The 21,266-nt window shown below is 36.7% G+C and overlaps 2 protein-coding genes across 9 annotated transcripts in view; both read left to right on the top strand.

Annotated features, from left to right (window-relative positions):
* Positions 1 to 15,145, top strand: part of PROM1 (prominin 1) — a 58,080-nt gene extending 42,935 nt beyond the window's left edge. For 3 of the 8 annotated variants that reach the window (XM_052682254.1, XM_052682256.1, XM_052682253.1), the window contains 15 exons: positions 524 to 647; positions 1,069 to 1,172; positions 1,585 to 1,669; positions 2,490 to 2,636; positions 2,893 to 2,964; positions 6,092 to 6,184; positions 6,927 to 6,944; positions 7,325 to 7,378; positions 8,949 to 9,029; positions 9,113 to 9,181; positions 9,722 to 9,814; positions 11,053 to 11,168; positions 12,224 to 12,292; positions 14,594 to 14,634; positions 14,867 to 15,145. In XM_052682254.1, coding sequence (XP_052538214.1) covers positions 524 to 647; positions 1,069 to 1,172; positions 1,585 to 1,669; positions 2,490 to 2,636; positions 2,893 to 2,964; positions 6,092 to 6,184; positions 6,927 to 6,944; positions 7,325 to 7,378; positions 8,949 to 9,029; positions 9,113 to 9,181; positions 9,722 to 9,814; positions 11,053 to 11,168; positions 12,224 to 12,292; positions 14,594 to 14,612 — 1,144 coding nt within the window. In that variant the 3' untranslated portion in view covers positions 14,613 to 14,634; positions 14,867 to 15,145. The remainder of the gene's footprint in view (positions 1 to 523; positions 648 to 1,068; positions 1,173 to 1,584; positions 1,670 to 2,489; positions 2,637 to 2,892; positions 2,965 to 6,091; positions 6,185 to 6,926; positions 6,945 to 7,324; positions 7,379 to 8,948; positions 9,030 to 9,112; positions 9,182 to 9,721; positions 9,815 to 11,052; positions 11,169 to 12,223; positions 12,293 to 14,593; positions 14,635 to 14,866) is intronic. The other 5 variants (XM_052682257.1, XM_052682255.1, XM_052682260.1 and 2 more) reach the window with 3 other exon arrangements.
* Positions 15,146 to 16,428: 1,283 nt separating this feature from the next.
* On the top strand, positions 16,429 to 19,596 carry FGFBP2 (fibroblast growth factor binding protein 2). The gene has a single exon (XM_052682261.1). It carries the CDS (start codon positions 17,778 to 17,780, stop codon positions 18,402 to 18,404), a length of 627 nt encoding a protein of 208 aa, XP_052538221.1. The 5' UTR covers positions 16,429 to 17,777; the 3' UTR covers positions 18,405 to 19,596.
* The last annotated feature ends 1,670 nt before the right edge of the window (positions 19,597 to 21,266 follow it).

The following is a 21,266-nucleotide window of genomic DNA, read 5'->3' as shown; positions in this document are numbered from 1 at the left end:
TGTTTTGTTTTTTTTTTTAATATATTGAAGCATTTGTTCAAAATGGAGAAAATAAGCCATATGAGGAGACTTCAAACACGTGACTTTATCAAGTCACTTCAGAAGGTTTGGGGCAGCTCTTGAAAGTTCCCAGGAAGAGTTTAATATAATTTGTGTTGTGTGCAGAAGATAGCATCTGAAATCTGTGTTACAGTCTTTTGAGACCACAAGGGCAGAGGTTTGGATTTAAAAAAGAAATCTATATGCTTTTGTTGCTCTTAACTCTTAAAGGACTTTTCATGTCAACTGCAATGTCAAGTGTTTATATTTTAGCTGCATTCTAACTGAAAACTTTCCAGGTCTGGAACATTCAAGAAATTTCAGGCAGCAGGAATACTGTTGGAAAATAAAAGTATTTTTGCCATCCACCAGGTCTTATTCTCTAAAAATGCTATAGCTATTTATCATTGGTTTCACTGTTAATCAAAGTATGTACATTTTCTTCTTAAAAAACAAAAACTTATGTAAATTATTTCTTTTTCAGTGGCGTTGGATTCAGTTTTCTTTTCTCCTGGGTGCTGATGATTGTAGTGGTGCTAACTTTTATCACAGGTGGAAATATAGAAAAACTGGTGTGTGAGCCCTTTGAAGATAAAACTTTATTCAAGGTGAAGTTACTCATATTCAAATTATTGAACAATGAATAGTTTTCCTGTAAGTCTTAATGGTCTTGTCAATTATGCATGGTTCATTATTTTTTTGGGGACACCTCAAGTGAGTTTGGATCTGTTTTTTACTTTCCATTTGTACATTGAATGGAGGCTTTCATCCTTTTTTATTTAATTTGCTTTGCAGTGTAAATACTATATGCCCATGTTCTATCAGAGATAAATTGTATTGTAATTCAGCATTTCTTGGTGACATGGAGCTTTAATATCCATTTTCTACACCAGAGAGGTTGAATTTTCTTCTATTTCTATCAGCAAGTGATAAGTTTAGATGTGGAAATGTGTCAAAAGATCACCTAGGAATATACTCATGCACTGAAAACACAATATTACAGTAACATCACTGAATTTTATCTCGTAGGTTTTGGATACTCCCTACTTACTAAATCAGCATTGGAAAAACTATCTTTCTGGCATTCTTTTTAAAAATCCAAATATTAACTTGACTTTTGAAAAAGTATACAGGTACGTGAAGTTATGGGTCAAGATTTAGTTCCATTTATATCTGGGTTTTGTATTATATTCCAGCCTTGTATTTCAGGCACACACAGAAATCTGACATGGTCCAGACCGTGTTCTGATTTTCTGGTGAATGGCTAGCAAAAGTGATCTTCTATCAATGAGTTATTAGGGATGGTCTTAACATAATATGGTGTAACAGTAGCAGCTGAGCTCTTCAAAATACTGTTTCATATCTTTGAGACCATCAGAAATTGTTAATTACTTGTGTTCTTATAGACAAAGCTTCAAAAAATATAGGCAGAACACCTTTTTAAGGGACTGGTTTTCTTCAAATGTGAAAATATTGTTAATTGTTCTCTTTACCTCTGTCCTTGGGGTGATTTTCAGGCTGACGCATATATTTTTATTTTTGTAGTGATTGCAAGGAAAACAAAGGAATTTATACTTCCCTTCATCTAGACCACCTGTTCAATATCAATGAATTTTTGAATATTAGTATGGTAAGTAAGGAAAATTTCAGTGGATTCATGAATATTTTTGAGGGTTAAAGAGATATTTGGTCTTGAACATGATGTAGTATGTCTGAGCTTTAATGGATTTTAGATGTTAATATACAGTATGTTCTGCGAGGAGACAAAACTGTCCAACCTAATTTAAAACGAATTCCAATCATATTTATGTGGTCTTGGACATGTTATGCTTTTAAGAATGCTTTCAGCTTTGGAGGAGAGGAGGGAGGGATAAGGTAAAATATTTTCAGTTAAGCTGTAATAACACATGAGTGTGCTAATTTTTGGTTGTCTGTAATACAGTCCTGCCTTACAGCAACACCTTGGGGTCTGTGTTCCATTCTGGCAAGTGTTGTTTCTACACTTAATACATATAGTCTTTGTCCCAGATAATATATAATTATTTATAATATCCATTATATATATACACACACATGTGTGTATGTATACATACAATACAATGCATTTATAATATATGGCAATTATATAGTGATGAGTAAGAGTTACTGAAATTTGTCTGAGTTTGCATAGTAGTAGAGGCTGGCAAGGGAGTAATTCATTGGAATGAAAGCTGCACAGATGGGCTAGAATGTGGCTTGGACAGGCTGTGTCGATACTGCAGGGAAGGGAGGGACCTTACCTGGATTCTGTCAAAGTTAATTAAACTAACCAGATGTAAGTGAAAGGGAAGTTCTTTGTGTGCTTCTTTGTGGAAGTGATCAGTCAGGAAAAGAAAGATGCTTTTATATGAGAGAAGGGATATAGAGATGTACCAGGTGCAAACTACCTCTGTGTTTTATTTCCTTCTCAGTATACAGAAGATGTAGCACTTAGAATTGAACACATTCAGATAAACCTCAGCAAAATCATTCTGCTGGATGAAATTGGGAAAGAGAATCTTCTGAATTTCAGCTCTTCAGGAATAGAAGGGATAAACTTTGGAGCATACTTGACAGAGGTGAGACCACTGTAATATAGGTATGTAGCTGGAATGAAGCATAAAAATAAAAATGGGTGAAACAGAGACAAATCTGCTTTTGACTGGAAAGGGAGGTTTTGAAGATGCATAAAACTTGGTGCAAAAGCATTTAAGAAGTTAAGTTCATTAAACATTTGAAGAAATAAGGGATGGACATTGTAAGAGATGTGATTAAGTGCATTCTGCATGTGCAGTAATACTCTTTTCTTTCTGTGCTGTTCAAATCTTGTTTTAGATCAATAAAAGCGTTACCAAGGTTGATCTTTTGTCATTTGCTAATGACTTAGAAGCAAGAGCAGACCAACTGGTAAGTTTAATTTACCAATAATTTCTTTCATTTAACTAATTATATATTGCCAAATATTTAGACTTTGTACAGGAGGGTTCTTGTACTTTGGGTACATATACCTGGTCCATTGTCAAATAAGGAAAAAGTTTGAAAAAACAATGTTGTATATGAGCTAATTCTTGAGTTTTGTATGTTAACAGTTGTACAACTTCTGCTTTGGAATTTAATTTTATGAAGTTGCACAGTTTCCTTAAGAAGTCACTTAAGTCCACTGTGATATTTCCTGTGATGTTTTCTATAATTTAGGTCCCAGACAGCAGAAAAATTGCTGGAAGCATGGTGGAAAATAAGATTTGAATCAGTTTTCTTTCAGTTATTGAGCAGAAGATTTTACAAGGAAATAAATATTGTTGTAACTCATAAGGCCTCCCTTGGAAATTGGGTCTCCATTACGGAGGCAAAATTCACAAAAGAAATCCAGTCTGTTGTGTAGTGCTTGTTGAGTGTAGACACACTGGCATTGGTGAAAGGTTAGAACAACTTGCCCACAAATGAATGTGCACAGAATGACGTAGCTGTGTTAACAGATAATAAATGACTTGATTAATTTGTTTGTATCTATGTCAAGGTCACCTTCCATTTATTTTTCAAAATGAGAGTCAATTTGGACACTAGATTGCCTTGCTCTGGCCCAAGACAAATTCCCACACTGTGGTATGGGAGAGAGTTTTGCTGCACATGTAGTACTTGTACAGTCGTTAGGATCACAAAAGGACAGAGAGAGCAGAGTGAGACCTTGCTGTTTGGAATTTATCAGATTTCCATCTTTTCTCCAAAGAGAAGGCAGCACTGTTAAAGGTCACTGTTGTGTTTCTACATAAATCAATCACTTCTGTTGCATTTATTTTTCTGTCAGAACTGCATTCATGATTTTTTTGTGCTGTAGTTATCCTCTGAGCACAGTGGGTGAGTCACATAATGCCTGTTTACCCATTTAGATTGTCTGCTAACTGGAACTGATACCAAGTGGAACTTTGGCTACACTGCACTTCCATTTTCCATTTTTACTCTGCCATTTTAAAGGTTATAAGATGGAAAGTTTTTGTTTGGAAGGCTGTTTTTTAAGTGGAAGCTGAAGTTCTTCAGACATGTTGTGACTTAATAGAATTGTCCCTGAGATGTCTCTTTAAAGGTAGTTAGTTAGATCTTTAGTTAGATCCGATTAGGGTCTTAGTGAAGGAAAATATGTTTCGTTGGCAGCGTGGTTTTTCATTATTTTTTGTAATAGAATCTAAAGGAAGCATTAGAAGTGAGAATAGATCCATCTAAAAACTTTTGGGGTAGGCTTTGAGCATTTAGTTTGAATTCTCTGGCACTCTGCACAGCACGAAATGCATGTTTTAACACTGAAATGGAAAAAAAAAAAACTTAAACCAAGAGACCATGGTGTGGAGGAGGAACAATATTGCCCTCAGATGTTACTAGGTAAAGGGATTCAGCGCATTAGTACAAAGCACGCTGAAGCTGCTCTGTATCCTTATCTCTCAGAACAGAGAACCTGAAATAACTGCTCACATGAATACTTCCAGGAAGCAAACACGTCTTCACATCAACACCTGCAAGCCGTGCAGCTAAAAAGTGTTGTTCTTTTGCTTTTTGGTTTTACGATACATCTATTTCTTAGGTCATTGTATCTGTAAAATGTGTAAGGATTCCTTATCCCTTTTATTTGGAAAGAGAACGACAGGACAGAACGGAGCCCCTGGCAGGCAGCTGTCAGAGGAACTGGCAGAGATGGGAAAAGCTGCAGGAGGACCTAGAAAAATGTTGCAGAAAATTGTATGCCAAAGATAAAAAATATCTTAAAAAATCATAGGCCTAACCAAGAAAATGTTTTGCTGCTTTTCACCGGGATATGGCACTCTCAGAGTGATGGCAGCAGTGAAGAAGCAGTACTGTGGCAGATGTATTCCCATTCTCTATGACAGTACTGCCGTGGGATTTATTCTGTTTTCAAGCAAAATTCACTTAGTCATTCATTTTCTCTGGTATTTCACTAGCACGTCTTTTCCTGAGATAATTTTTGAAAAAAGGCACATTTTCAACAAAATGAAACATTGGCTCTTTCCATTTTGTATTTGCCAGATCAGTACAAAATGTTTGCTGAAGTTTTCTCAGTAAAAAGTTGCACATTAGAGTGTCTTGGGAAAAACATCTTGAAATACATTTTCCTGAAAGAGGTCTCATCTCTGCACAAGTCTGGATTTGCATTCAGGGCAGCTGTTCCTGCAGTTCCAGCAGTTTCTGAATCCTTACAACTGTGTCCAACTGTGTGCATATGAGGAGACACATGCACAGTTACCTTGCCCACCATCCCCAGGGTTTAATGATTTCTCAGCAGTGTCTAGGTCTAAAATTCTTCCATTTCCAAAATGGAAACAATGGGAACCAAGTGATTTCACCATGAAAATAAATGTGATTTCACCATGAAAATAAATGTGATTTCACCATGGAAAATAAATGTGTTTATGAAATTGAAATCAAATTTTGCAATATATTGCCATGAGCTGTAGGTGTGTGTGCAGGCTGTAAAAGCAGGCTACGAGCACATCTTTTGACTGAGCAGTGGAAGCCACTAAAAGGAACAGCACCCTTCACAGACACATTCCCAGTTCACTGACTGGAAGTGTTGAAACTTCTGTACCCTTCAGAAGGCAAGGAGCCTTGTCCGTTCTGCAGAAAATAAAAGCAGTGAGCATCAGTGAGGAACACTCGTCCCAGTGGAGGGCACCCCTGCACCAGGGACAGGCCCAGAGCAGAGCAGAGTAGCAGGGGATGCTCCCTCTTCCCTCTTTAAAGTAACTTTAAAGTAACAGTGCACTCTGGAAATTCTCTTCTATGAAACCAGTGATGATACAGACAGAGAAGCAGCTTAATATGTGTGCTTTCATTACTGAGCTTTGAATCATTAATACGGTGATTTTTTCCCCTCTCTATGTTGAGTTCAGTTTGCCGTATCCTGGTGTTAGCATCAGCTCTTCTGCAGCAAATAATGTGCAACTTGCATTGCAGTTTGTATTTTTTTCCTTTGTTTGAAAGTGGTGAAACTATTGAATAATAGGGCATAATTTCTTTATTTTTGCAGCCAAAAGGAGCCCTAGAAAATGCCTTAAAAGGACACGCAAACAACATTCGGATGATTCATAGCCAGCAAGTTGTTCCACTGGAGCAAGCTATGGTAAAATATGAAATTGATGTTTAAACATACTTGTAAAAAACAATGTGAATCCCTGAATCTTTAACACAGTTTAGAAAGCTGCAGTTCGTAGTGTGTAAGCATAGATTGTATTTGTATTGTCACCAAAGAGTAATCTGGTTAAAGTGTGCATTTAATAAATATTTAACCTACTTCTGATACTTCTACCTTATAATAATGTCTAATATTGGGAGCTCTTTTTTTTTTTTTTCTATTTTGTGATTATATGTGAATAAAAGATGAAGCAGGAGAATTTTCCAGAATTCTAACCCTAAATCACTCATTTTCCTTTTTCCTTATCATTTGTCATCTGTTATAACAGCAGTTATGACTTTTACACTTTATTTCCTGAAGTTCACAGTGATGTACCAACACTGGAACAGGAGCCCCTAATAGTATCACTTAGAGCCAAAGAAAAATCTTTTTTGTTGATGCTGTACAAGATTTGAAAGGGCTCTTTCTGACTGCTTTTGCCAGGCACTGATCTGTATAGCATCCAGCTGTGAGTCTCATTCATGCAGCTTGTAACTGTTGGCTTTTTTCTCTACATGATGTGAAGGCTTTTAGTTTATTGTAACATCAGATATAGTATTGCTGCCCCTATCAAAGGCCTGTAAAAAAAAAAAAAGAAAAAAGTCATTAGGCCTCTGATTCAGTGCTGTTCTTTCTAATTAACTCCTAATTATTCTCATCTCTTTTTCCTTTTACAAAACTGACTGTCAAGAAATATGTTAAAGCTAGGGTAAGTGCTTTTTCCCTTCTAAGAATGCATAGTATCAAAGTACTCTGAAGGCTCAGTTCTGATTTTTCACTGTTCTTTCTTTTCCCAAATAAATCTTTCCCAGTTTATTGTTGTAATAATAGTTTGGAGTTAATTTGAAGTCTTCCAATACATAATTTATAGCTACTTACTTCTTTGGGTAAAATACTGAATCAATTAAAAACACAATATATTTATTTTAAGCTAATTCAACTGCATTTACTATATATAATGTGGTATGTCATATTAGAAACAAAATAATCTATCCAGAATCAAAACATACATACAAAAAACAAGCAGGCGCTTGCCTATAATGATGAACTAAATCTTTGGGGTTTTTTTCTTCCCTTTCTCTCTAATAGAGCACTTTAAATCAGAGCATTAGGCTGCTGAAGAGGACATCATCTGAACTTATGGTAAGTTTTTCTCTCTGTCAGCAGAAACATTTTAATGTGTTTTAAATCATCCACCACATATGCATAGAGTATATTTTCAGTGCAGCTTTTACTTTTTCTGGTTGCTCTGTTATTATAAAGCTACTTAGTGCGTTGAGGTGGTAATAGAGATTCACACATCTCTTCTGCACAGCTTTTTCTACCTTGATTTTCCCTTCTTTGTAGAAGAGAGGGGTAAAATAGAATGCTTTTTAAAATACAGATTATAAACGTCATTATCAGGTGATAAAATAGATTTAAGTACAGTTCAATACATTGTGATTATATGTTACTAAAAAGGTAGGATTTTTTTATAGAGTCATTGACAGCAAAACTTGGAGTGGGAGAACAGCCAAGAAACAAAACCTCAAAATACATCTGAGAAAAGAGAGCTTTGAAATCCACATTCTTACCCAGCTCTTATCCAGTGTTCTGTTCCCACTAGGTCCTGTGACTTTAGCATTACAGTCATCCCCTTCCTCTTTCTGCAGCATCAGCCAAAGTGTGGGAAGGTGGGTTTGTAGGAAGGCTTCTCCAGGGCAGCTCACGTTTCCCCTGTAAATAGCAGCTAATGCTTGCACCATAGTGAAACCAGTTGTCTTCAGGCTCTGCCAGCCTGAGGAAGATAAGCAGCAGGATGGCTGCTTTTGTGGCAGCAAAGCTTTCTGTCATCTCCAGTCTGCTTTGGCTCCTGTGGCAAAAATTCAGCTGTATTAGCACTGAAGATCCTAGTTAGAACAGCTTGATGGTCCTCACCTACCATGGTTCTTCCCGTTAAGATTTTTGACCTGTTCACAACAGCAGACCAAGCAGATTTATTTCAGAATATGATGGTGAGTGTAATAGGCATGGAAATAAGGTGCTGATAAGAAAAAGATGGTGTTTGAGCCTTAAGTTTATGTAAGAAATACAGGTAAAGGCTGTATGTATGTATGTTTTTTGGGAGACTTGGTGGGATTACACATGCATTGACAAAGTGTATGAATATGTCCAACCTTCTGAATGTTGAATAGCAGTAATACTTTAGCTGGTAATCAAGAGTTGTTCCTGTATGCTTTGTGTGTATATGCTGGTGCATGTGTGTATATTGATGTGTCCTGAAACAGAGTACACTTCAAATTCTATGGTTAGGTAAAATCTTAAATTTAGCTTTTTTGTGATTTCGGTCAGTTTTGTAGGACCCAAGGATTGACTGCCCCGGGTGATTAAAGTATCTCTGGACCTAAGGAAAGGAAAAAAAACAAGCCAAACAGAATAGAAGAGAAAGCTGGTGTTGTATATAAATTCAGTTGCATAACTTGCTTTTCATAACCACTGATACTCTTCTCCTTTTAGTAGTGTGAGGTTTTTGTCAGATGGTTGTGAATCCTTAGGCTGAGGCTTAGTGTCTGAAGGTTGCTCAGACTCTATCTGAAATTGTATGTTTTGTCAAGTTTTATCAGGACAGTGCTACTGGTTTATCAAGATAATAGCTTAATGGCAGTGGCTGCAGAGTCATTGTAACTGCTTAAAAGGGTTTCATTTATATTAAAAGCCTTTTCTTTCAATCCAGGTAAAGGTGAAAAATGTCATTAGTGCTGTTAATGCTGCCCAGCTTCTCATAAATAACAATGCTTCTCTAGTTATTGTCCAGGTAAGCTTCATCTAATTTAAGTACATTTGTTCACAGTGTCATGGAACTGTTTCCAAGGCTCACTTACTTCTGTCTGGTTTTAGGAAACAAAGAAGTACATGGACACCATCGTTGGCTACTTTGAGCAATACATTGAGTGGGTGAAGGAGTCGGTAAGGTGCATTTGCTTTTTGAGAGACCCTGCTTTTAAAAGCATGATGGAGCTCAATAGTAATAACAGAAAAGTTATGTTGATAGCATGTTTTGTAATTTCAGTAATTTCAAGATATTTGTGCTAGGTATGAAGGAGGAAACCTGTCTTCCATAAATAGTTTTCTTTGAAGTAGACTAGAAATCATGAGTAGTACTGACTGGAATAAAATGCAAATTTAGTATATTATCTTTTTTCCAGGGCTAGCCTGCAGTCTACTATTGGTGCTAATGTTGTACTGAGCTTGACCTGCTTAGTTCAAATTAGTATCATATCATTAGCATCTTTATTTTTCTTTCTTCAGCTTCAGTCTTTGAGAAATTGAGCTGATGTTTTAAAGATTTATAAATTCAGTAATAGCATACCCCACTGGAATATTCTAAATTTAGAGAGAGTGAGAGACAACAATATAGTAAACAGTAACTGTAGCTGTAAGCAAGATGTGAGGTTCTTTTAATCTGTTATGTACTTCAGACTGTTTTCTTTAATGTCTGTCTTTCAGATTGCCATGGAGGTAGCAGCATGCAAGCCAATTGCCAATGTGATAGATACAGCAGTGGATATATTTTTATGCAGCTATGTAACTGATTCTGTGGTAAGAAATCTTTTTTGTTACTCAAAATCAGGGCACCGAGTGGAAAATTCTTTGAACATAAATCTACATTTGATTATTTCATCTAGACCATTTCATCATTTAAGTATGATGATAAAAGATCACATCCAAGGTTATTCAAGGAGAAAATGTTCCAATTTGGGTCAACCAACCAACACTGGACTTGATTTATGTTTTCATTAAAATTAGGCTTTAATTAGAAAGAATCCTGTAAAAGTAACTATTTTACTAAATTTATTCAAATTTGAACTGTAAATAAATAAAAGGATTCTTTTTTATCACATCACTTGCAACTGACCAATATTGAATCCTTCCCGTACAATGCAAACTTGGAGCATGACTTCTAGCAGTACGCAAGGCCAGCGTTGGCTTTTTCATCTTGCAAAAGAGAAGCATATAGTAAAAACAGAATAAGCAACAACATGTATGGAAACCACCTAAACATTTCCTAGCTATTATTTTGTTGTATCACAATTATGGCCAAGTAATAATCATAGTAACAGTATAAATGTATGCAGTCAAAGCTACTCTAACCCTGATAATTCTTTATTATGAAGTCTTCTGCCAGATGGATCACCTCATAAGTTACAGAGCTTCTGTTCTCAGAGTAGCAACTAGCCATCCAGTGGTAGATGGATTACAATTTTCATGGTGATAGGACTTAGCTGAGTCACATACAAGTCAAAATGCCTCTAGCTATTACAAGTCAAATTTGAAAAATCATGATTCTAACATCAGAGAGCAACTCACCTCGCCTGTGTGAAAATATAAAATAAAATAAAACATAAAACATAAAATTCTGTAAGCTTGCATCAGCTGGCAAGTTAAAAAGCACCTTGAGAAGGTGTTGGAAGCTCCGATTTTTAAAGAATCACAGATAATAACTTTAAAGTAGCAAGAAAAAATGTGGCTGCAAATTAATGCAGAGAGACAAAATCACTTTATAGCTCAGTGCTGACTGCGCTGAGATTACTGCTTAGGACACTATGCCTGTATGAATTTGAGCATCTTTGGACAGTGTTCTTTTTGGCCACGTTTGTAAGATAGGTGCTGTTTGTGCTTCAGTTCACATTTCCTGTGGAAGTGCTTAACATGCTGCCTGTTCCACACTAGTATAAGGAAACTCAGAGAGCGCACAGACCCATGGCAGTAATTTCTGCCGTGTTCTCTGAATAGCTGTTCTCTGCAATCTTTTTATCTTGGATTTTGTTTTGTTTCAGAATACCTTCTGGTTTGGTTTGGGAGGCTCTTCAATATTTTTAATTCCTGCCATAATTTTTGCTGTGAAACTCTCCAAATACTATCGTAGAATGGATACAGAGGATGTGTATGATGAGTAAGTATATGCTTCTAAGCAAGCTAAATGGCAAATGGACATAAATATTTTTTCTGGTGTTTCACATGAAGGTGCTGTAATCCTTAATCTGTGCTGTCAGATAGAACTGCGTGTGCTTGTGAAACACCTCAGGTTTGGGTTGGTGCCTGCAAAGTGCTTCATGCAGGTGGACTTTGATGAACTCAACTTGTCATGACTGTAGATATTGCCAGCTCTGACTATGAGAAACCTTCTTCAGAATGAGGTCTTCATAGCTTTATGTACAGTCTTTATATAAATATCTGCTAGTGTAGAGATGATTAGCTTTGCTGAGTTACCTTTTAAAATGAATTATACCTCCTTTGTAATCTTGAATTAACTATTTACTTCCTTACTGTCTTAGTTATTCCTAACTAGTCTTTCCTTTTTCACTTGCAGTTCCTCTGTCTCAGGGACTTGGCACTTTACTTTATGATAACTGTTCTTACATATTTTCCAATCAGTTTTGTTTTTACTGTTTTCTTTTCTGCTCTTTGTTTAGCTCATTGTTCAGTTAGCCTGTGCACTGCATTCCTCCAGTTTCACACTGACCATTTTTCATTTCACATTCAGAAGTCAGTAGAGCAGGAACAGGCGTGTAAGCTAAAATTACTTACTTATTTTGTTGTCTAGTTAACGACTCCTTTTTTGTGTTTTTTAGTGTTGAAACTATACCCTTGGAAAAGTAAGACATTTTTGTTGGTATTTGGTAAAATTACTTTATTCAGGTGGGAGGGTTTATATTTTTCATTTAACTTGTTACTTCAACAGAAGTAACATAGCTTGTTTCACCAGACTTTACATTAGAGTATCCAAGTCTACAGAAATATCTTAATAATTAATTTTTGGAGAATATTAAGATTATAGTTATTGCATAACTCCTGAATGTTACAAAAGAAAAGATATCTTTTATTGTACAGAAACAGTTTACCTTTGCATATAATACCATCATCCATTTACATGTCTTGGAAGCCATACTGTACATAGTGCATCTTACAGTTAACATGTTTTTTCTTGGTGTATTTATTTTATTACAGTATGGAAAATGGTAATAATGGTTATCATAAAGAGCATTTATATGGTATACACAATCCTGTTATTACAAGGTAAACCAAGTCTGAAACTGCATGTTTCCATGTGTCCTTGCCTAATCTACTGTATTAATCACCTCTCCAATTTTCTGCATGTTTTCAAGTGAATCACTTACTTCTCCACTTATTTTTTTGCATGGTTACTCTATAGAAAATGCTGTTTGATTTATATTTCTCAAATACTCTGGAAGTAACAGCAGATTTTGTAATGATTTCCAATGATTTAACAAATGAGTTGCCTACACTTGAACTTACAGTCCATATAATGAGGTATTTATCTAGTATAGTGGGCGGTCATAAATTAGTAAGTGTATTAAAATACTTCAGTAGGAATATAGAGTCGTAGGGAGGGATGCATTCTTGCTCCTGAGTCTTTTTTTTAATCTTCTGCTACAAAGATCTGTAGCAAATACATCTTTTTATATATTACCTTCGACAGAACGGGGTGCAAATTTACAAACTAATTAATTTCACATATTCTTCCTGTGCAATACATGGAACACAAAGCCAGATTTTATAAAATCAGCTTTTTCTCCTGATCATTCAAAATTCTAATGAGGAGCAGTAGAGGCCCTGCAGATAAACATAATGTTTAATTGCTCATTTGCTCTGTCACCAGAATAAGCCTGTTTATATTATGGTTTTTTAGATGATGTGGTAAAGAGCTTTTGCAGGATATGCAGAAGACATGAGCAGATAAAATGGATGTTTCTGCATGGGCAGAACTAGCGTGACTTCACGAAACAAGAAATTCAAGTTATATTTAAAAGGCAGGAGATTTGGGTTCTTTGCTGGCTCTGCAACACTGGTGCTTTAAAATCTCAGCTAGATGTGAGACACACCATTCCTGTACAGATAACATAGGGCATCCCAAAGCTTTAATACTAGGGTTTGCAAGATACCCGAGTTGCTTAAGGAAGGGTCTAATCTGTGATTAAAATCTGTAGCTTGCTGTGCCTTAATTTACAACATAGTGATTGATTTTCAATAGGTTGAGTGTAGGTTGAGTGTTGGCAGACAAATCGGATAGCATTGTTCTTTTAGTAATGGTTAAAAAAGCTGATGGTTTGGAAGACTTGCCAGATTTTATGGCTGCATCAGTTGTATATTATTGTGTATTAGAACTGTATTCTGCAGTAATTATTTAGTGACCAAATTTTGATTCCACATTAACTTGTGCTGATGTATTTTTATATAACTGGTTATAGTGATTTTAATGTTCAGGATTGTCAAAGCCTGTACTGTACTTTAAGGACTACCTAAATAAACCTACAGAGTGTCTAATTAAAAACTAGTCTCTACTGGCACATCTAAGAGCTCCATTTTGACTTTTCATATTTACATAAGAGGAAACTAATAATTGCTCAGGTTTTAGAAGTCCCTTTCTGATCTTTGAATCTTTAACATGACTGTTAATAACCTTGGAGTTTAGAGCACAATATTTCATGATATTTCAGTGATTGATGAATAGTTTAAGACAGTGTCCCTGAATAATCTGAATATTAACATAAATTAATCTTTTAAACCCACTAGTTCAATTCTGTCTTCCTTTTACTAAATTTTAATAGAGTTATTCAAAGCTGGCTTCCATTATACAATGTAAGAATTGAGTTTGAACCAGTACTTTAACTCAGATCATTTGAAAAGTGACTGTATTAGATACGTGCTTTGTGTTTCTCAGTCCAGGGTTCCCATACAAGAGAGTCTAGTTCTTCATTTTTGTTTGAGCAAACCATTTGCCTTTATGCTGTCCTTGCTTTTTCTCAGTTCCTGCAAATGATTTCAGACACTCTGGGAAAGATGAGTTTAATAAAATCTATGTACACCTGTACTTTTGCAGATGTGAACAATCCTAAGTAGATTTTGTTCTTGGAAATCATCTGAATTGGTTTGCTGGAAAGATCCGAATATCTTTCTTCATAGAAGGGATATGTAAATACAAGATTGAGATCCATATGAGATATGTTTACATTTGTATAAGTATCTCACATAGGTATATTTGTGAAAGATATAAATAACCTCAAATTCAGGCACCATTTTTGTGAGAGCAGAATTGGAGGCTGGATTGGTCTGTTCAGAGGAAGTCAGTGGTGTTGAATTGGTAATGGAAGCACTTCTCTCTAAAATAGATGTAACAGGAAAGGTTGGTTGAAAACCATAAATCTGTTTTCTCTTGAATAAGAGGTTAAGTTTGTGATTGGTTTGTGCCAACTGAGCCTGTCTCACTTTACAGCCAGACGTGGTACTTCTGTTCTACTGTTTGTGGGCAAGAGAAATTTATGGGTTTGATTTGTGTTTGTTTGTTTTCTTGTGTAGCTCTGTGGAACAGTGGTAACAGAAACTGGAATCATAAAGGGGTAAGCAAAAAGCTTTTAGAGTGAATTCTAGACCTACTACTGCTTTCATATTTTTTTATGAAAACTGTTCTGTTTTCTTTAGCATTAATGCTGCAAGTTAAAAATAATTTTTCAAAAACTACTGAACTATATTCGTGTCAGTATGAAAATCTGTGCCTTCATTCTTGTTGAATTATAGTATAATTCTGTCAAATTTTCCTGAATTGTATTTTCTATTTGTGGTTATTTGCAGGCTATAGAAATGAGGCTCAAGATTCTTCTATGGGAATATATTGATATTTTTCCAAGTGCACTGGCATTTGCAATCGTCTTCAAAATACTGAGCCACTTGTTTTGTGAGACCTGTACTGTAAATCACAAATGTACTATTGAATGTTATGCCATAAGCTACTGTACAGGATATTTTGTGACCAGGGCACTGCCTCTCAAATACCACTGTTCAAGGCTTGAATTATTATATTATTATTATCTTTTCTTTTCTTTTCTTTTCTTTTTTTTTTTTTTTTTTTTACTTTTTTTACATAATAGCTTTCTATCTTGCAACACAGGATATAAATTAATTAGATTAACTGACTTTGCTTAGCAGTTTTCTGACAGCTGGTCAAATTCTTATCTTAAATTGTTGAGATGTGTTAAATACGGTACAGACACGTTTACATAAAAATACATTTTGTATACAGAGACTTTTGTATATATGTTTTTCTTAAAACATGTAAGTGTTTAGTTAAGATTTTAATATTGTATAGTACGTTTCACAAATGAATTTACCAGCATGATCAATGTTGCTATTTGGTGCTCTTGAATGACCACTTTGGACTAAATTTTATGTGTGTAATGGGATGCACAGTGTCTTTTTGCGTCTCTGAAAAGGTCAGTTGCATTTCTGTTTTCTCCCTTTTTTTTTAATTATTATTTAATGTTCAGTGATTTTTGCAGTGTAGACCTAAAAGGGAGATGTTTGGTTTGAAACTGTATTTGGGTGGGAGGGCTGGGAGTGTGCGTAATGCTTCATGCAGCAAAAAGCTAAGCTTTCTGGAGTTCAGTAGTATTCAAAAAGAGCATGAAAGATGTCATAATGTTGGTGATTTTTAGAATGCTTTACATCCTGTCTCCCTTTTCCTCGTTTGTACCCACTTCTTTAACATCCTTAATAGCATCACTGTTCAACTGTACCTCTCGCAGAGGCCAGTGATAGTAATTTGTCTCACAGTTTCCAAATATGATTTCCAACGTTGAAGTTCAGGCATTTAGCAACTGGAGTTAATGTTTCTACTGTTAGACTTACTGCCTTGAATTTAGGCATACAAGTGTGTTGCTGAATTAGTTAACAGCAGAATTCATCAAAAGGGCCACAAGTGTTTATCTTACTAGTGTAGAACTTACAGTGTATGAAATAATTGGGCATACTGATCTCCAGTAGTGTCTCTTAATAGGTCAGTATTTACTGGCTTGAAGTATGTATAATCCTGAAAATCATTCACATAACTATTAAAAAAATGCTGACAAGTCAACCAATCTTTAATCTGCAATAACCTTATTTTTTTATTTTTAGGTCATAAACTGAAGCATTTCTAATTGACAGTATGTAGCATAATGTGTATATGTAATGTTCAGAACTGTAGATTTTTAAAAGCTTCTATTTTTAATTTGAGATGTTCCCAGTTCATTTAAATAAAAAATAATTTGCTTAACTAGCTGATGTTTGATTCTCGCTTGTTTTGTCACATAAATATTTCAGAATATTTGCAATTAGTTAAAAAATGATATTTTTTAAGATTTTTACCTCAGTAACAAATTTTTGATGTGCATTTTACTTTTTGTGGAGACTTCATCTCATGTAAGAAAGAAGACCAAGGACGGGAGCAGGAAAGAGTCGACCCCGTGTGAGGGAGCTTCTAACTTCCACAAATGATGTGATTTATGCAGAGATGTAGGACTCAAGCTAATGAGCTGTGGGGGATACTTGTCCTGCAATAATACTTATCCTTATCTTACTCATAGAATCACAGAATGGTTGGGGTTGGAATGGACCTCAAAGATCATTTAATTCCATCCCACCCCCCAGCTCAGGCTGCACAATGCCCCGTCCAACCTGGTCTTGAACACCTCCAGGGATGGAGCATTCACAACTTCTGTGCTTCACTACCCTCTAAGTAAAAAAATTGCCACTGTCTGCACATTTAAAAAGTCAGTCTCCTTCCAATTTATAAGCCCTCTTCAAGTACTAGAAGGCCACAATGAGGTCTCACTGGAGCTTTCTCTTCCCCAGGCTGCACAAGCCCACGTATCTCAGCCTTTATTCAGAGGAGATGTTTTCCAGCCCTCTGAGCATCCTCTGGACCTGCTCCAACAGCACTGTGTCCTTCTTGTGCCGGAGGCCCCAGGCCTAGACACAATACTGCACTCAGGGTCTCATAAGGGCAGAACAGAGAGAGACAATCCCCTCCCTCTTCCTGCTGGCTACACTTCTGTTGATGCAGCCCAAGATGCTTTGCCCTTCTGGGCTGCAAGTGCACTTTGCTGGCTCAGGTCCAACTTTTGGCCATCAAGACCCCCCCAAGTCCTTCTGAGCAGGGCTGCTGTCAGTGAGTTCTTCTGCCAGTCTGTAGACATATCTGGGATGGCCCCAACCCAAGTGCAACACACTTGGCCTTCATGAGTCTCAGTAGAGTCACATGTACATAATCATCCAGAGGTAGCTGCATAGATTGTTTTGGCACTTCGATCTTTTTTACTTCAAAATTGCATTACAAGTTCTGTCTTGAAGATAGCTGTAAAGCAGCTGGAGAATGGAAAAGTCCTGTTCAAAATCAGATATGACATGTTCATTCTGGATAGGAATGTGCTTCTCAGTTATACAACTATCGTTCTGTATTTAACTGCATTTACAAGATTTGTCTTGTTACCTTCATGAGAGTTCACAGCTTATTTGACACTTCCTCAGGCTATAAATTATGGGTGCATGCCTACTGAAGGGTGATTTATTATTTAAATAAATATTAAAAAAAATTACATCCATCCCACATGTAGCTGAAAAGAGGCTTCTTTGTGCACCAAGCCTTTAAATTGAGAGCAGCCGGGTACTTACTACTACCACTTTTTCAGATCATTTTGCTGAAGGATCACAGTCAATTCTGCTTGCCATGAAGGGAGTTGCTCTTCTTTTCCTGGTAGTGATCTGTGGCATGGGAGGATTGGGACAAAAGCTGAAACCAAAGAAAAGAAGCAATGGTGAAGAAATCAATTTTCGGACTAAAAACAAAGATGTCTGCACAATGAGCATAAGTGGGGATGAAGAGATGAAAGCAAGAATTGAATGCAAAGGCCAAGGCAAGTCCTACTGGTGTGAATACACTGGTGTGCCATTGCTTTGTAATCCTTTCCGAAACAATCCAAAAATGTATTGGAATCAAATTGCCATGGAACTCAGAAAGCTCCCTCATGCCTGCGAATCTACACAAATATTGAAGGCCAGCATGTGCCAAAAGGCTCCTGTGGATGCTCTCATGAAGCAAGTAGCTGCTGGCATGGGGCCAGAAGATGTGGCAAATCGGGACAAATCATCCCAGAAAACTTCAGCTTCTGTGAGAGGAGCTGGGAAGAGCTCTGTTAAGAAAATGGGGAAACCTGCAATGTTACCTCGTATAAAACCAACCCAGCCTGGTCAAGGTTCTGAAAATGAAACCGAAGCAATGAAACTGGCTCGGGAACATTGCTGGGAATCCCTGCATGAGTTCTGCTCCTACATTATTGGCTTCTTTAGAGGTTAAGGATTTACTTCAGGTAAAGCTCCATCTTGCAGCACAGTAAAATGTATCTAAGAGTAATCCTGCCGTAATTCTCTTTATTTTGATGTTGGGGATCTTTCAGGGGGCATGAATAGGGGTGTTCCAAGATCTAAAGTTGGAAATTCATACTGTAGCTTCTGAGGATTCACAGAACCTAAACTCCCCTGAGTACCTGGTAGCTCAGGACTCCCTGACTGACTGTCTGAGTCTTTGGTACGTACTGAGGTAGTTGTTCCATCTGTTGATAACAAATTAGTGTCATTTTGAGCAACTTATATGTTGCTGCATCTTAGAATTTATGTCTGAATCCTACAGTATTTCAATTCTAGCTGTTTGAATTGGGCTCATTTCTCCCTTCTGCCTTTTCTTCCCTCTTGCACTGTTTTTGGATTTAAGCCAGGAATGTGATAAATAACAAATACAACAGATGGATGGGAAAAGTGCAATTCAGATAATTATATTCAGAATTTGGAAGAATAAAGTTTGTTTATCAGAACTGCTGCTTAGTAGTTAACCATTTAAATTTTAAAAGCAATTCATAATCGACTTGCAGAAATTAATAAAAACTGCGTCTGTTTCTGTAGCCTCACTGTTATCCCCATGCAGACTCCTCTGATAAGTTCTCAAGTTTTCAGCCAAGCTACATAGTGGCAAAGCCCTCCAGAAGTAATTGGCTTTATACCTACTTACATTTCACCTCAGAGAAACTGCCAGGAGTAGGAAACTAAAGCTGAAAAAACTTTTGACAGAAATGGGAGTATACTTAGCATGAGCCAGGGCTTAGTCCGCTCATGTTCTTGGTTTGCTTCATACAACCAAGTGACTAATGTTTTTTCTTTGTTTTGCAGTTTTTTCCACAACTGAAGAAGGGTCCCTGCTGTAGTTTAATAACTCAGACTTAAGAATTTGGGTTTAAACTTGATCATCTCTATAAAAGTCGTAGCTATTTTCTCTTTGCACTCCTAAAATGAAACTTTTCAACAGCCCTGAAAGAAGCAAGAATCAGAGTAACTGTACTTGGATATGATGATAAACCGACTCCTGCATGTACTGCATTATGTAACTGAGGTTCCACTTCTGCTGGTCTTGAACAGGGCTTTGTGTGTGCTGAGCTGCTTTGCTGTGCTAGAGATGAGGGCTGTACATGATGCTACAGTTTAGGCAAACAATAAAATTAAGGATTTTGGAAACGTGCCTCATGTGCTTTCTTATAATCTTGAATAAATGATGGTACTTGTGTAAGGTTATGATACTTGGTACCTCTTTCTTAAAAGATTTTCACCAGAAAAAGTGGATTGCTTTTCCACTGTTAACATGTTTTCATTGGTATTTTCAACATTGTTACATTCATAATGTAATAAGTTTCAGCCAACAGGAAAGACTTTAAAGAAATGAAGGAAGATTATAAGAGTGCATTTCTGAACAGAGTAAATTAGAAGTGCACTGCTGATGCAGCTGTAAAGTTTTGTGTTGTCAGGATCTGTGAGTAGTGACGTAATGCTTAGGTTCAAATCAGTATTCTGAAAGGTAACTCGTATCTTTGTGCTTATGTAAGTAAATATTCCCTGCACAAACTCCATCAAAACATAAAGCAAGAGCTAACAGCCTTTTATCAAAATTTACAAAGCACATACGCTGTCTTTTATCTTGTCTTCTATGTGAGCTTCTCAGCAAGGATGTAAATAAATGAAAAAAAAAAACTTGCTACCACAGACACTGGTAGCAGTCTATATTTGCAATTAAACAGTTTATGCACTGCACAGTTAATTACTTAATCCATCTTTACTCACGGATTTGCAATTCTTGCCTCATAATCCTTGATTCCAGGGCTTGCCTGCCCAATCATTGAATGTTTTGCTTTGTTCTTACTATTTTACATAAAAGGCAAAAGGACAGCTTGAGTTCTGACAAACTTGACCTCAAGCAAGCATATGTTTTTGTCACCCCTGAATCTAACCAGATTAGTCTTCATTTTGTAATTTGTTAAGCTTGTTAGGCTCTCGCACTGAACACCAAAAGCAGCAGAGCAAAGATTTACCTAACTCCTGATACAAAACACATGGCCATTACTGATTCTAGTTAGTAGAGGCCAAACATCATGTCTGTAGTGCATTTTTTTCCCTGGGAAATCATACCTCATTTCAGCAGAGCAGAGCTGTGTGTGCTTGCTGTTGTGTTGCCCACAGTGGCTGTGTGAAGTTTCATCATTGAAGTGGAAATGAGTTCTCGTACCAAAGGCTCCTCATTCATCAGATGTTTTCTGCAAGATCCAAAATGCATGATTAAGCACTGTACTAAACAGAAAGGTAAAGGTTTTGGCACCAAAGTGAGGGAGCACTTGGATTGTGTTTGATTGGGCAACACTATGCTCCCTCAGCAAACCAGCTAGTTATAATGATGTTGCCACCAAATGGGATGTTAACTGAAATACCCCACCTTAGCCTAACAGTGCTGTGATTGTGTTGGCCACATTGCCACTTACCCATGTTCAGCACTAGAAATTTAATCACAATGTTTCAGTATGAAAGTGCTATTCATTAATGAAAGGATGAATTGAGATGTGTTTGTGGTGAGCTCAGCACACTTTTCGAGTACTTTGTGAATGAATGAAACTCGCTGTTTTATTCATTTTAGGTTAACCTGTTACTCCCTGAAGTGAGTACCAAAGGAAGTTTGCAGTTTGTCTTTATTTTCTTGACAGAGGAGCTGCACACTGAAATATTTGTCTGGATTCCTGCAGCCAGGAAGTCCCCTAACATTAAGGGCAACTTCTGCTGTAATGTGGGGCAGTGTAGTGCACCTGCCTCGAGTCCTCACATTTAGGCTCAGACAGAAGCATAAACA

The sequence above is a fragment of the Tympanuchus pallidicinctus genome, unplaced genomic scaffold, assembly GCF_026119805.1.
Source record: "Tympanuchus pallidicinctus isolate F22 unplaced genomic scaffold, pur_lepc_1.0 scaffold2, whole genome shotgun sequence".
NCBI lineage: Eukaryota > Metazoa > Chordata > Aves > Galliformes > Phasianidae > Tympanuchus > Tympanuchus pallidicinctus.
The sequence above is the reverse complement of the archived record's forward strand: the minus strand, read 5'-3'. Positions and strand labels throughout refer to the sequence as shown.